Source organism: Bactrocera latifrons, unplaced genomic scaffold (assembly GCF_001853355.1).
Source record: "Bactrocera latifrons isolate USDA-ARS-PBARC rearing strain unplaced genomic scaffold, ASM185335v1 scaffold_137, whole genome shotgun sequence".
In the NCBI taxonomy this organism is placed as follows: domain Eukaryota; kingdom Metazoa; phylum Arthropoda; class Insecta; order Diptera; family Tephritidae; genus Bactrocera; species Bactrocera latifrons.
The window spans coordinates 594,269-609,201 of record NW_017534819.1 but is presented as its reverse complement, the minus strand read 5'-3'; the positions used below and the strand labels follow the sequence as shown (position 1 = coordinate 609,201).

Here is a 14,933-nt window from a genome sequence, read left to right as displayed (position 1 = left end):
AAATTAAATAAAAAATAAGAAATTTAAAACAGAAGTCAGCTGCATTTCTATTCTATTAAATTATGAGATTTAAAAACCAAAAAACTTAAGAAACGCCTAAACACATAATCAAACTAATATTATACATACATACATAGATACTTACTTATACGCTAAACATGTTTATTATACACAAAACTATAAGAAAAAAAGATAAAAAGAAAAATTATATATTTCAAAACTAATGAAAATCAAACAAAACTGTTGGAACGTTCTGTTGAATCAAAATGTTGCTAACTTTCGGCATTAATTAAAATGTTCAAAATAAATTAAAAACAAAAATTGAAACAAATGTGAGATTAACGTAACAAATTAACACATAGTTGAAACAATTGAAATATTGAAACAAGATAGTACAGGAATTCAGTGCATGCAGTTCAAAAACGTGTTCGGTTGTTCGCAATTTGACATCTACAAAATACAACAAAAATATGAATTAACAACAACAATAATGAAGGAATTAAAACTACCAGAAGCAAATAAATAAAATATTATTGTATTTCTATACAAGAAAATTTGTTTATTTTACTAAAATATTATTGGTTAAAGCTGCTAATGTTCGGGATTGTTTGCCGTTGTTTTAAACTTGGAAAAAGGGGAAAAAACTGAAAGTTGGATTTTTGGCAGACATTTTTACAAAAATATCTTCATAAATAGTTGTAATCGAAAAAATAAATCCTTCATCCAAGTCTTTAAGAATTGTATCTCAAAGACCTGTGATTTTCTTAAAGATCGGTTGAGTACTTCTGAGTCTTGGCAACCGACTTCAAAAACACCGACGGCGCATTTAGCTTAGCTCGCCTCGAGCGCGCAAGTTATCAAGGTTGCCGAACGTATTACTTACTTGAAGATTTAGGCAACATTCTAGAATTTAATATGACAATAAAAATCGATTTTTTCATACCCGTACACCCACGTAACCTCTTAAATAACTTTTCTTCTATGCCGCGCTAAAATCCCTTGATTGTTTTTCAAAATATTAGGTTCTATACACTTTTGACATTCTGATTGAGGTTCTTCCAAAAAAATGCGTTTTGAACGCATCAACCGCCCAGCTAGGTTGCTAGGAAGTTTTCGTGCGCGAACAACTTTTGTCGGATTCAGCTCATCTGGAAACACCCATGCAGTCGACGGCTGTTTACTTGCCGGCTCATACGTATAAATCAACGATTCACCACCTGTTACGTTGTCATAGACGTTTTTCAAAGCACCGTGTTCGTATTTTTTTTTACATTCCTGATGATTGGCCGAATAAAAATCAAGGTCCTTTCCGATTACGTAGACCTGACTGTTGTGGGAACATTTCGACCAGTCGACACGAGCCTCACTTTGAGCGATCGACAAATTGTGTAGAATTCAACGTGAAATGATTTTCTACAATGAAATGATCATGTAATATTGGATGCACGCTGGTCCCATTAATGCCTATAGTTGTCTCAATCTCACGATAGATCACAAGACGACCTTGCACAGAATCAATAATTTCCGAAACAGCAACTGATTTTGAACGACCTTCTCGAGATTCGTATTGGAGTGATCTACGACCTCGACCTTCGCCATACAATCGAGAACTGGTCCTTGTTTGAGCTTCATTGTCAAAAATATAATTAAGTTCATCTATGCACTCTTTCTGCGTTAATCCACGTGAAAAGTCATAAAAGATAATCTCGATTTAATTCCAGTTTTTGATCGTGAAGAATATTTTAAGTTTTTGTAAACAATACAAATAGCGCCCACAGTCAAAAAGTTCTGAGTATGTATAACATCAAAAATGTCAAAATTTGTGATAAAGTTGTGAGTGGCCAGATTGCAACACTAGAGTTGCCACATCCCGAAATATAAAGGCAGCCTATCTAAACATTTTGATTATGAAAGAAAGAGCACGGATTAAAAGTTATAGGCGGGTAAAGATGTTATTGAGTTGAACGCAGACGAAAGGTACAGATAGAAAGTCAAAATTGACGCTGAAGAAATGGAAGTATATGGAAATGAAAGAGCCAATTTTTACAAATAAAGTATCAGTGGTTCTCAACTATGAACCTTACTTTTCAAAGTGACATGAAATTTTTTTTTTGTTTTTGATGATTTCTGTATAATCTGTGTTGGTTTTAATAGTGTTTTTGCACGTAATATTTTTTCTTATAAATATTTTTTTTAATATTTTTTATAAGCATTTTTTTTTTTAAATATTTATTATAAATATTTTTTATGAATATTTTTTTACAATATTTTTCCTATAAAATATATTTCTTCTCTTTTATTTAYGTATATTTGTTTTTATTTATTTTTCATTTATTTYGCTTTTAATTTTCGCCCTTCAATCCCCGTCAATATTTCCATATCATTACAGGCTATTATTGGCGAGGAGGGTCGCGAAGCTTACAACAGTTTGATTGAGCGCAAATCCTCACTTGGCGCTGGTCTAGGTATGGGCCTCAGTCCCGCAGCCACCTTGCTAAGGCATCTGGACACGAACGAATTCGAATTGACCACCGCAAAAACATTGCCGCGGCGCTCCATGCATCTGCAAGAGCGCAATGAACCTGCGCGCAGCATTACTTGTCGGGACAATGGCGACCAAATTGTGGTACCACTGCACAATGCGCCGCGGCCAATGACATTGCCTACACGCGGCGCTGCTGGGCGCGCAAAAAAACTGGATGGCACCACTGGTGCGCGTTTAGTTAATGGCTGCGACACAAGTGAGTCCAGCGAGCAGACTGCAACGTCGCCGAACTGCAATGGGGACGGTAACGGCGGCGGCGGTTCACCCTGCGAAAGCCCCAGCTACTTAACGAATACATTCTATAAATTTCCCGAGAGCGCTAATACAAACCCGCCACCGGCAACAACAGCCACAACGCCCGCTGACGACACAACAAATCCCATACCGCTGCCCTCGCGTGAAGGCAAAAAGCACATTAAGACCAATGTCAAGCGGCATGTACGCAAATATCCGCTTATAATACCGGTGAACGGTCTGCAGCGCACATTAAATATGGTGACGGAGACAACGCCCACGGAGGATGGCATCAAGCCGGTCACAGCGCTGACACTTAGCAACGGCGTGATGCAGCGTGCGCCAACAACGCCGCATACTGCGCAATCGAAGTTGACAACTAAAAAAGCGACCACAACGGCGTCACCAATAGTGGCGTCGGCAGAGACGCCATTAACAAAGCACGCGTCACAACGTCACTCCAGCGACGGCCACACCTATCAGAACCTGGACAAATTAGCCGATGCGGAAAGTGGTTCGACCGTGAATACCACTGACTCCGCTTCGTTGCATTTCGAATCGATACTGGAAGCCGACTACGACAAGGGCAATGTGTTGCAGTCACCCGATGTGACGGATGGTTTCTACAATTTCTCCATACAAAAAGAGCACTACCGCAAAGATAAGACGGTAGATTTCGACACGAACAAAATGTGCGGCTTATACGTGAATGAAGATGAGCTGCGCAATCTGGACATCGAAAGGAACCTAAAGCTGCAACAGAACTCGGTGGCAGCAAAGTCAACCACAACAACAGTGGTGTCAACTATTGCCAACACAAAGCCACAAGCGTCCGCAGCAGCTGCGACGTTGACTACAACAACAAATACAACAACGGATATTAAGCCAGCAGCCTCTGTGGTCACCACAGCCACCATAACGTTAGCCTGCCCTGCCGCTGAAGTCGCGACAACGCCAAAAGTTGTAACAGCACCAGCGGCGGAGGCTGCAGTTATCAGAGAGAAGAACGGCAAGTGTAACCTGACAGCCGACAACGAGCTCGCCGGCAATGCGCTCTTTAAAAAAGTGCGCGAATCCGTCGATCTGGCCATGGATAAGAAGCCGTCTGGCACTACCATTGCAGCCAGTAATTCTGGTTCTAGCGTCACCAACAAAGTACACAAAGTAGCGCGTGCTTCCTCCATTGCCACAACAACGGCACGTCCCCAAACCGAAACGGAGTACTTTGCGGCAGCCGCTGCGCGTCTAAAAGACTCGAACTCGGTGAGCTGCGAAGATCTGCTGGAGTTTTCCAACAAAAAGCCGAAGGGCTGCGAACGTGGCGTGGACTCGGATGAGGTGCGCATAATGGTGAAAGTTCTCGGCAAGAATGTGAGTAGCAATAAATAAGTTTTTTGGTTTTTTGTTTTCAATGGGAGCACTTTCAAAAATCCTCTCCTTACCTGCTTTTCAGATTGTCGAGCCGACACGTTGCCTACAATCACTCGAATTCATCGACTGGGATGTGCATAAAGCGATCAAAATCATTAAGCTACAAAACATTTTACCCGCAAAAGAACTGAGTCTGGCCGCCACCGTGGAGGCCTTACAGAAATACGACTGGGACTTACACACAACGGCGCTGAAGCTAAAAACCAATAAATGCTAATTTAACAAATTGAAACTTTAAGTTCAACCGACAAGCGCCACGAAATTAGAGTTAAGAATTCGAAACAAAAATACATTTTTACGTTGATTTTTTTTTTGAAATTTGCGAATACTAAAAATTGATTGTGATTACTTTTTGCTCGAAAGAAAACGATTAGGCTCATATATTTTGTATCCCTTGTAAAAGTAATAAAATTTTATTTTAAGGAAAAAAAAAAAACGGAAAACTGTAGAAGTGCCAGCAAAAGCATTCTTACACACGCATGTGTCATACAAAATGCAAATTAATCTTTAAGCAAAAGAAAAACAAAAACTGTAAACAAAAGCCAGTCAGTGCCTTTTCGCATTAATGCGCCGCTGAATCAGCTCTGTATCAGATGTTGCCGGATGTCAATGAAATAGAAAACACGAACACCGAGGAAATCTCCATATGTGCCTTGGCTTATGAGCAATTTGAATATTTGTATACCTATACATGCATACAGACATACATATTCTTATGCCATTGTAGCACAGCTCGACTGCAAGTGTGTATCTCATGAAAAGTACTTATTGCATTCGTTGTATTGCATTTCACTAATAATTTTAATATTGTCAACACATCTATATTTTTACTCTTAAGATTAAGTTAACACTTTAAACTGACTATACATATACATACATACAATAACATTTTTAATACTTTAGTCTGTTTCAAATTCCTTAGCGCGTCTTTATACGCCTCTAGCTCTTTAAGTGTACAATTTATTACATACATATTTACATACAACTATATACATTTACCCACAAACATTCACTATACAAACGGATATTTATATACATACATATATGAATAACACTAAAAATAAACGATTAATATTAATGCCAATTCAGAAGAAATCGAATACTCCGCATTTGTAATACAAGATATTTTATTATACACTCATACACCCACACCCACACACACACACACGCACACAAACATACATACATAAATATTTACAAATTCATATAATTTAATACAAAATATATTAAATATAATATATATAYATACATATATCTAAAAAAGTGGTTTATTGGCTTATCTGTTGTCTTGCGATATTTTCCAATTTACCTATTGAAATTGTAATCTAACCATCCCATTTATATACAATATGGTACATAACAAATAATACAAATAAAATCAATAATTTAATTACTAAACTTCTTCTTCTTCTTTACTGGCGTAGAAACCGCTTACGAGGTTATAGCAGAGTTGACAACAGCGCGCCGTTTGTTTCTTCTTTTCGCTAAGTGGCGCTAATTGGGTATTCCAGGCGTAGCCAGGTCCTTCTCCACTAGGTACCTCCAAAGAGGTGGAGGTCTTCCTCTTCTCTATTTCCTCTGGGCACTGCGTCGAATATTTTTACAGCTGGAGTGTTTTCATCCATTCGGACCAAAAGACCTAGCCAGAGTATGCGCTATCTCTTAATTCGCTGAACTATGTCAATGTCGTCGTATATCTTATACAGATCACAGTTCCATAAAATGCGTCATTCCCCGTGACCAACGCGCAAAGGACCATAAATGTTCCGCAAAATCGTTCTCTCGAAAACTCGTAACGTCCACTCATCATTGTCATCGTCCATGCCTCTACTTGTACTTTGTCCACTTAGTCCGAAGTGGAACCTGTTGGCAAGACATATTCTGCGTTGGATTTCGAGGCAGACCCTGTGGTTGGTTCTGGTTCCAAGATGGAAGAAACTATCTACGACTTCGAAGTTATGACTGCCAGCAGTGATGCCAAGTGACGAATGCGATGTTGATGACAGGAGATATTCGAGTTACGCTTCGCTTCCTTATCCAGTCTTGAGAAAGCAGAGCTAACGACGCGGTTGTTGTGGTCAATGATATCAATAACCTTGGTGAACGAAAGCAGCTGTAGAAGATTGAACCTATTTACTGTTTTTTTTTTTTTTTGCTCTCTGGGAATGCCAAATTCAGACATAACGGCATAGAGGCAGCTCTTTTCGGGCTATCGAAGGCGGCTATAAAGTCTACGAAGATGTGGTGTGTTTCGACCATCGTTTTATGGGTATTTCCTAAGATTTGGCGCAGTGTCAAAATCTGGTCGATAGTAGATCTCCCAGGTCTAAAACCACACTGATAAGGTCCAATCAGTTCGGTGACAGTGGGCTTTGGTCTTTCACACATAACTCTCGGTGTGACCTTATATGTGATATATGGAATTATATTAGCCAAGAAAATTGTGGGGTCCACCTTTTTGTGGATAGGGCGCGGCATGCTTTCGTCCAATTGTATTCTACCAAGAAGTTGATGCATGCATCTTATCGGTAATCCATCGGCACCTGCCCCTCTGTTCTTCTTCAGACGGGTAATTGATATTTGACCCTCTTCATAGTCGGCCAACGGACATATAATCCATCGTCATCGATTGGGGAATCGAGTTCGTCATCTCCAGATACACTTTCACTGCTGTGCAGCAGGCTGTGAAGTATTCCCTTCATAAAATCAGTATGCTCTGGATATGAGCTATTAGATCACATCCTTGGGTCCTACGAGAGTATGCTTCGCTCTCGAAACCTTCTGTTAGACCTTGTCTTATAATATTTATTCTTCGTAATACACATAAGAGTGTTATGAATAAACTTAAGGAATTTCGATGTTACGATTTTTCACCTCTAAACCGTTTTTCATAGTTTTTGTTGAATATTGTTCACGCCATAAAAACTTATTCCAATTTCATTGCTCGCACAAAATTTTAGTTTCGTCGAGCAGACAACAAAAAACCAAGAGCAGCACAAAAAAATTGAAATTTTTTATTTTTAGAAAACATTTGTGCGTATATTTTGATAAAAAAAAACGTATTTGAATTAGATAATGCACAAGAAAAAACCAAAGAGCATTTACACTTCGCGCTCCTCATACTCCGACCGTGCCAAAAAGGAGAACGAGTCTTTCAAGGAGGTGATCGTCCCTGTACAAGCGATCGAAACAGCGTTGTTGTTGCTCAACTCACAGGAGGACGCAGTGCTCGTAACCGTGTTTAAGAACATCACCGAATATGCACGCAAGCAGAACGAAAATGTGGAGGAACTCAAAAGATTGAAACTGCTCGATTTGTTATTGGAGAAGAAGTTCTATATGACATCCGAAGCGGTAATGATCCGACGTTTTGCCACATACTTGGCTTGTACGCTCGTTGAGAGCATGGATGTGTTGCGTGATTTGGAGCCAGCAAGAGTGATTTTTATTTTAGGAGTATGTTTGGAGGCGTATTTAATGGAAGTGGATGATTTTAGTCTGGAATATTTAACGGTGATCATAAATAAGTGCCTGCAAGATCCGCAAGTGGCAAATGAAATGCTACAAAAGAGTGATTTTCTAGAGAAGTTCTTCATGCAGGTTTCAAGCACCGAAAATCCGGACATCTTATGGCAATCCTTCGAGGCCATACACAAAATGCTGCTGCTGTTGGATGCCGAAAAATTGCTGGCGTTCAGCACATTGCCAACATTTCCAATCGATCGTGTGCTTTGCGATATCTTAAACGAATTTGTAGACATACGCAGCGCGGCGCTGAAGATCGTCAAAGATCTCATTGTGGACACGAGCGATAAGTCCACATTCGCCGACGTAAGTCGTTGTGTATTTACACTACAGCAATTGACGCAACTATTTTGCGATTACGCCATTACCGATCACGGCAACGAAGCCATCGAGGCATTGGCCACGGCAATGCGCACTGAGAAGATGACACAACTCTTTTTCGAGCATAATTTCTTCGAACGCATTATGCAGAATGTGGGCGCTCATTTGCTGGAGTATGCGGCGAGTGTGAAGTGTAAGGTGATTTGGATCTTTGCCGAGAACGCCCAATATGAGCACTTCTTACAGCGCATTTACGAGGCAAATGTGACGGATCTATTCCTGGACTGTCTATTGCAAGTGGATGCGTATGGCCCAGCGCCCTATGTGATAGCTGGTTTGAATCGCATGATGAAGAACCCGAATGCGGCCAATCGCATATTACAGTTTTATGAAGCGGGCGTGATAGAGCGTTTGGCATGTATGAAAGTAGTTTATATTTCTAGAAGCTAGTTTATATTTCCTTCGACGGCTTTTTAACTTCATTTTCCTTTTATACGTCTCTTCTTTAGCCATCATTTCACAACCTGGCATCGATATACGCACTCGCGAACAGGCTGCCGATTTGATTGGCAATTTACTGCGCTTCGCTTTCCATGACACGGCGCACCAGTTATTGGCGCTACAAATTTCTCTGGTTCTGGGTCGTATATTTGGTCAACAGCCACAGGATCTTTCTATTGACTTTTTATTATCGCTGCTAAATATCATCGAGCATTTGGCACAAAATGAGGACTATCGTGAAATTTTGGGTGAATCAACACTGCTCAGCATGAATATTGCGCTCATGCTGAAGGTGCGCTCTCAATATTTGTCTCTACTCACAGCTGATCGTATTCGTCTAACTTGACTTTATATACTTCTATGCAGAACTCCTTCGCCACGGCCATACTGGTGAACAACATTTTCCGCTGTCTCTGCACCTTGGCTGATGAGGCGGCGGTACGTACCGTTCTACTCTCACGCTACATCGCACCGTCCATGAAGCGCGGTCTGAAGTCTCTCTCGAATCTGGTTAAAACCTCAGTAACGAATTTCATTATGCAAACTGCACGTTTTCCCGAGATGGTGCATGAATACATCGAGGCGGGTGTTTTAGAAGTGTAAGCTCCCTCTACGTACATACCCATATTCGTTTTATATTTACTTTTTTTTGGTAATTTTAGTCTTATTTTGAATCAGCGTCTGGCTATGTGTGTGTCCACTTGGGGACCTGCCATCGAGGCTATACTTTCCAAGTGCCCAAGTCTTAAGTTTTGCATACGCAACCATCTCGGTTTTACGGACAGCACTGCTGGCAATGACTTTCTTGTCTCCAAAAGGAAGTTCGATGATTTTCGTGTTTTTCAAAACATTCTCAAAGAGGATGTTTCGCCGTTACATCCGATTTTAGTTGTGAATTTCGAGCGCAAGGAATCACCACCAGATCTGATTATAGAAGTACCAATAGAATGTTTTCCTTTGGATGAGCGTCCCGACGTTGCGGGTATCTGGTGCTACTGCCGTAAGCCAGGTGATAGCGAACTACCGCGTATACTGGATTTGCTAAATGAAGAATTAGAAGTGAGTACTGGAATACTTTTACAAACCTCTCGCATTCTTATAACTATCAATCTCACATCTTCGATCTCATAGAAATATGGTTTAATGCAAAATCCTGCGAAAATGAGTCGCTGTATTGACTTCGATAACTTGGCCAAGCGTGCCAAAGTTATCGCCGAGATAGTAGAGGCTGCACTCTGCAGTAACCTTAAACGCCTGGATCTCAACACCACCGAAGAGTGCTCCAATCACACTGTCAAGTGCCACTTGTATGACATAGCTCGTGCGCTGCATTGCAACTTCATACCTATTGGCATGATACACACTGGTTGCCAGTTCGAGCGCGCAATTCTTTTTAAAGCCCTGGCCGATCAAATCGGTTTGCCGTGTACTTTGCAACGCGCCGTCGACGGTCGTCTGTTATTCAACGAAGTGCCACTGCCGGTGGAGATTGACCATGACCCTCACTGCGATAAGAAAACTATGAAATTTATGCCTTGGCGCATGTTGCGACCCACACATATTGTCGATTTGATGTTCAATGTCGGTGAACTGTATCCCATACAGAGTCGGCAAGCGCTGCAGTATTTGAGATTGTATTAGAAGAAACGGACTCGAAAGCTAAAGACAAGTGTGGACAAGTTGATTAAACTACATAAACTACTATTTAGAAATATAGTTTTGTATATAATATATATATWTAAATAAGTCTGTGAGTCTTTAGTCTAGGGTCAAAAATAAATCAAGATATCATAAACAATTGTATGAAAATATCGGAAAGTTTTTTTACTGAAGGAACAACGGCGTTTATATAAAGCTTGGCTTTCTCATCTCGAACAGCTTAAGAACAACATAAAAGCACATTTTTGTGTGGTCGCTTGAAACCTTTGCCTTATTCCATTAGCCTTTACCGACATTTGTGAAGACATAATGAACGTCCGTTATACAATCCGGGAACAGTTGTTTCTATAAGAGCAGTCCGGTATAGCAGTTTCCCAATCAATCCATAAGAATTCTAATTCGATATATAGTGTTGCTTTGATTTGAAAGACTCATACAAAGTCTAAGAAGACCCCTGATGATAGGAACATATGTTCTTAGCAAGTTTTTTACGGTCGACACTACTACGGAAGTTAATCGGTAATGTTTTTTACTCCTCGATAAAGTTGTGAAAAAATTTTGAAGTCTCCAGTTCCTCCAACTTAAAGTTCTTATTGGTATAAAATGGATAAAACCCAATGATACTCGTTTATTCTCTTCTTCTTCTTTATTGGCGTATACACCATTTACGCGGTTATAGCCGAGTACTGCGTTGAATACATTCAGAGTTGGAGTGTTTTCATCCATTGGAACGACATGCCCTTGCCAGCATAGCCGCTGTCTCCTAATTCGTTGAATTACGTCAATATCGTCATATATCTCCTACAGTTCAACGTTCCATCGACTGCGGTATTCGCCGCTGCCAATGCGCAAAAGATCATAAATCTTGGTTTAATACTGGTTCCAAGATTGACGAAATTATCTACGATTTCGAAGTTATAACTGTTAATAGATATATATCACTTCGTTTATTCAGTTTTTTTTTATTTTCGAGCTAGAAGTAAAACAAATTCAGAATTAAGAAATATTCCTAATGAGTTGCTGGTGAAAATTACTACGCTTTTCAAATTTCCGTTAAGAACCCTTCTCATGTAGTCACTGAGTTCTTAGTGCGCATGTCCTTCACACATTTCCACTTCCCATGACATTTGCTGGCTTCGTTCTTTCTACCCCATACCCAATGTGGTTGAGCTTGTCACTACAAGTGTAAATAATACAAAAGCTAAATCGGAAGCTGTTTCAGAGAATTTTCACAGAAAATTCCAAGTTAAAAGTGATTAGACGATAAATCAAATTTGAAACATATCTGGAGCATCTTATGAACTCCTTTAGAGATGTCGCACAAACAGAAAATAGCAATATACATGCTTTGGCTGGCGTTGGGAGCGATGCAATCAGGTAGGCATGCAGCTGGCTGCAACTAGAAAAAATCAATAAACACATAACGGGAAATATGAGCTTTGTGCGAATTTTTACTTCACACAGCTGATGGACAATCGATTTCGAATACAGTGCATCGTACGCAAGCGGCCACGGAACGCGTTAATGATCTCTCCTGCTATGAATGTGATACGATGGACCATGGCGAGGCATGCGTGGATGTCATGACGCGCAATCTAACAAATTTCATACGCAAATGCAAGGGTGAGGAGTTCATTTGCATGGTGAGTGCGGTGTGGCATAGGTGACTGCCAAGAAAATCTGAGCATTAATACATTTTTTTTTTTCGTTTTGCTTGCAGGTGAAGCGCTTCTCATACACAACCAGCACGGAGAATTCCACTAGCGCACCGAAAATGTGGTCGCTGGATCGACGCTGCGCTGTGACCTGTGAGGCCGGCTGCATCGTGATCGGTGAGCGCACGAAGCTGTACGCCTGCACCTCGTGCTGTGAAAAGTCGCTCTGCAATACGGGACGCGGACGGGCCGTGAGCACTTTCCAGCGCGTCGAAACGGGCATTGGCACATACTGGTGTGCCGCAATGGTGGCAACATTGTTGCAGCGACTACTCCTATACAGCAATCAATCCCTGTTGGAAACCCGAAGCTCAGCATAAAAAGAGAAAGAAAGTTGAAGAAGAATAGCGGTTAGTAGGCAGTTTTAGTGCAGCAGCGGTTGCGGCAGAAGAAATTATACAGCAGCTGGCATTAAAGTAGCAGATTATATGCTTAGAAGATGGCTCTACAAGCAACTCTCCTATAAGCGCCATAAAAACTTAAACTATTTAGCAAATGTATACTCATTATGAGGTAGTTGAAAACTTTTTCCTGTTCAAGTCAGCCAAATACTTTTGTGATACCAAAAAGCTTAATTAATAAAACTAATTAAGATACTAATTAAAGTTTAGCGTTGAAAGTCCATACTAATGCTTGTGTGTTCTCATATTTTGTCTTAAGGTAGACCACATGTAAGTGTAGTTCCATTAATGACTCCCACTTCGCTACTTGTTTTGATCGTTTAACTCGGCCTAGGCCATTAATAAAATTCTTAATTAAACCAACAAACGTCAAGTTTAAGGGTGCAAACCGACTTTAGACACCAACCCCACCGCCTAATGCTGTCCCAATATAAATTGCCACAAATGCTTTCGAAAATGTTTTACCAAACGAAACTTCGTAGCCCCACTCTGCTTCGCGGCGACTTGTGAGAATTTGACGCATGCATGCAATTTCCGCTGCTTGGGCCGCCGTTTGTCCCAACACGCTCCTTACTTATATTTACAGTAATATATATATGTGTACATGCAACCACTTGCTCTCTCTTCACAAATTTATCTTTGTATACTATTTATTATGCGTGCACACATACTGGCGTACTCACATTTATGCATGTGCTTGGTGTGAGTTATTTCCGGCTTGTCGCAAATTGTGTGGACTTTTTATTAGCTACACAAAATTGTGGCAGGCGACATGTTTATAATGGGTACTGCCAATCAACTCCCCTAATATTGAAAATTTCTGCATTGGTCCACATGTGCATGGCTATGTGTGTGCGCTAATATGCATGTACTTGGCTGTTGTATGTTATGCTCGCCGAGTTTGTAAGCTGAAGGGTTGACTGTTGTTGCATACATTTGGGCGATTAAACAAAAGCATATGCAAATCCATGCAAAAGCATAAAAAGAGGTTCGAAAAAACAAATAGTTAAATGTGGAAAAATGAAATAAAAAAATAAATAATAATGCAATATTGTACTTATTTGTTATATAAATATATACTTAATAATATTTTAACGACATTTCATAAAGTAAGTATATTCATAAAAATTGAAGAAAAACAAATACGCAAGCTCCGTTTCGATATCATTTTTATTAAGGTTTTACATGGGTTTCTTCGGGTAGAAAACAGCCTTTTTTCAACATCTTTCCCTCATATAAAAATCGAAATATTTATTTTATCAGAATTTTTTATTGTTACAAACATAAATTATTAACAAAGAAATTATGAAATTCTTGGGGAAAAAATATTTTAAACTCGGCCACAGCAACACTATTTCCGATGACCCCCGCGCTGGCGGGACAACTCCTTACAGGGTCATCTAAAGTTAAACATACGAGTTATAGTTAAAATCTTAACTTAGAATTTGGATGAAGAGAAAAAAATGGAAAATTTGGTTTTTAACAGACATAATTACAAAAAAAAATGAAAATTTCGCGAAATATTATTTTTTTTTTTCAATAGTTGTAATCGAAGTTGCGTCTCAAAAACCTGTGTAAAATTTCATGAAGATCAGTTGAGTAGTTCTCGAAAAGTCTTGCCAACCGTCTTCAAAAACATATTTTCGAGAAAAGCGCGTTTAAAGAATTGAGTGACAATCTTTAAAGCGTTCTTTATATATTGAAAGTATTTTACTTTCAGCCTTTAAATATAAAAGTTCAAATTCCTTATCGTTCAGTTATCGGATTTAGGATTATTCAAAGTATTCTATGATATTTGATAATCTAATCCAATCCGGGGTGTGCCATCGACAGAAACAAATGATAGTCAGAATTCGCAGGGCCGGAGCTATAAGACGGGTGAGACAAAATTTTCCAACCGCTGTTTAACAAATAATTTTAATTTATCACTTGTGCCAATTGTACAAGATTTTCCGTTATTTTAAATATTTTTAACGGCCTCCTCAACGTCTAATGTATTTTTATTGTGTCAGAAATATACTCGGAAGCTTGATATTGCTTTTAGAGACACAGGGACTATAAGTTCGGCTGGAATTCGAACTCAGGACGTAATAAATGGAAATTGCAATTTTAAAATTAACATGCAGCACCCTCTTTAACTTTCGAACCACCCAAACAATTCAACTTTTTCATACATACTTATCCATGTATGTGTGTTTGTGTGTGTTGAATTGAAATATTTCTCTTTCTGGAAAGTAAATTAGGTTCGTGTTTTAAGACGTTATCGACAACATCTTGTTGGCTGGTCAAATCTATGGCCACATATTGGGTTCTTAGAGAACACAAATATCATATTGTTATTGTTGTAGAGCCTTAACTTTCGCTTGCAAGTGTTCGCATTCACTTTAAACTAAGCACCCGAAGAACAACAGGCAGTTGAGAATGCAATAAAATACCAGAGAACACTTGCAATTGCAAAAACAATAAAAACAATGTGGGGTTGAATATGTTGCGCCATATGTTGCATATATGCAGGGTCTGTGTGGCAAGTGGCATGTCTTTGTTAATCCCGAAAATTACAAACCAATTTACAATGTGCTTATATTCCATTACACCAAAACA

The 14,933-nt window shown here is 39.5% G+C and overlaps 3 protein-coding genes across 3 annotated transcripts in view; all 3 read left to right on the top strand.

Annotated features, from left to right (window-relative positions):
- The window catches only part of LOC108965225 (tyrosine-protein kinase PR2), a 15,976-nt gene extending 11,330 nt beyond the window's left edge, over positions 1–4,646 (top strand). Inside the window, exons 11-12 of the mRNA XM_018927473.1 lie at positions 2,390–4,150; positions 4,233–4,646. Of these exons, the coding sequence (XP_018783018.1) occupies positions 2,390–4,150; positions 4,233–4,427 (1,956 nt within the window). The 3' untranslated portion in view covers positions 4,428–4,646. The remainder of the gene's footprint in view (positions 1–2,389; positions 4,151–4,232) is intronic.
- A 2,639-nt stretch (positions 4,647–7,285) lies between these two features.
- On the top strand, positions 7,286–10,246 carry LOC108965209. The gene is made up of 5 exons (XM_018927444.1): positions 7,286–8,474; positions 8,566–8,849; positions 8,924–9,156; positions 9,220–9,616; positions 9,689–10,246. The coding sequence occupies exons 1-5, from the start codon at positions 7,286–7,288 to the stop codon at positions 10,196–10,198; spliced, it is 2,613 nt and encodes an 870-aa protein (XP_018782989.1). The 3' UTR covers positions 10,199–10,246.
- Positions 10,247–11,390: 1,144 nt separating this feature from the next.
- Positions 11,391–12,536, top strand: LOC108965210. Its single transcript, XM_018927446.1, has 3 exons — positions 11,391–11,593; positions 11,681–11,859; positions 11,937–12,536. Exons 1-3 carry the CDS (start codon positions 11,530–11,532, stop codon positions 12,249–12,251), a joined length of 558 nt encoding a protein of 185 aa, XP_018782991.1. The 5' UTR covers positions 11,391–11,529; the 3' UTR covers positions 12,252–12,536.
- The last annotated feature ends 2,397 nt before the right edge of the window (positions 12,537–14,933 follow it).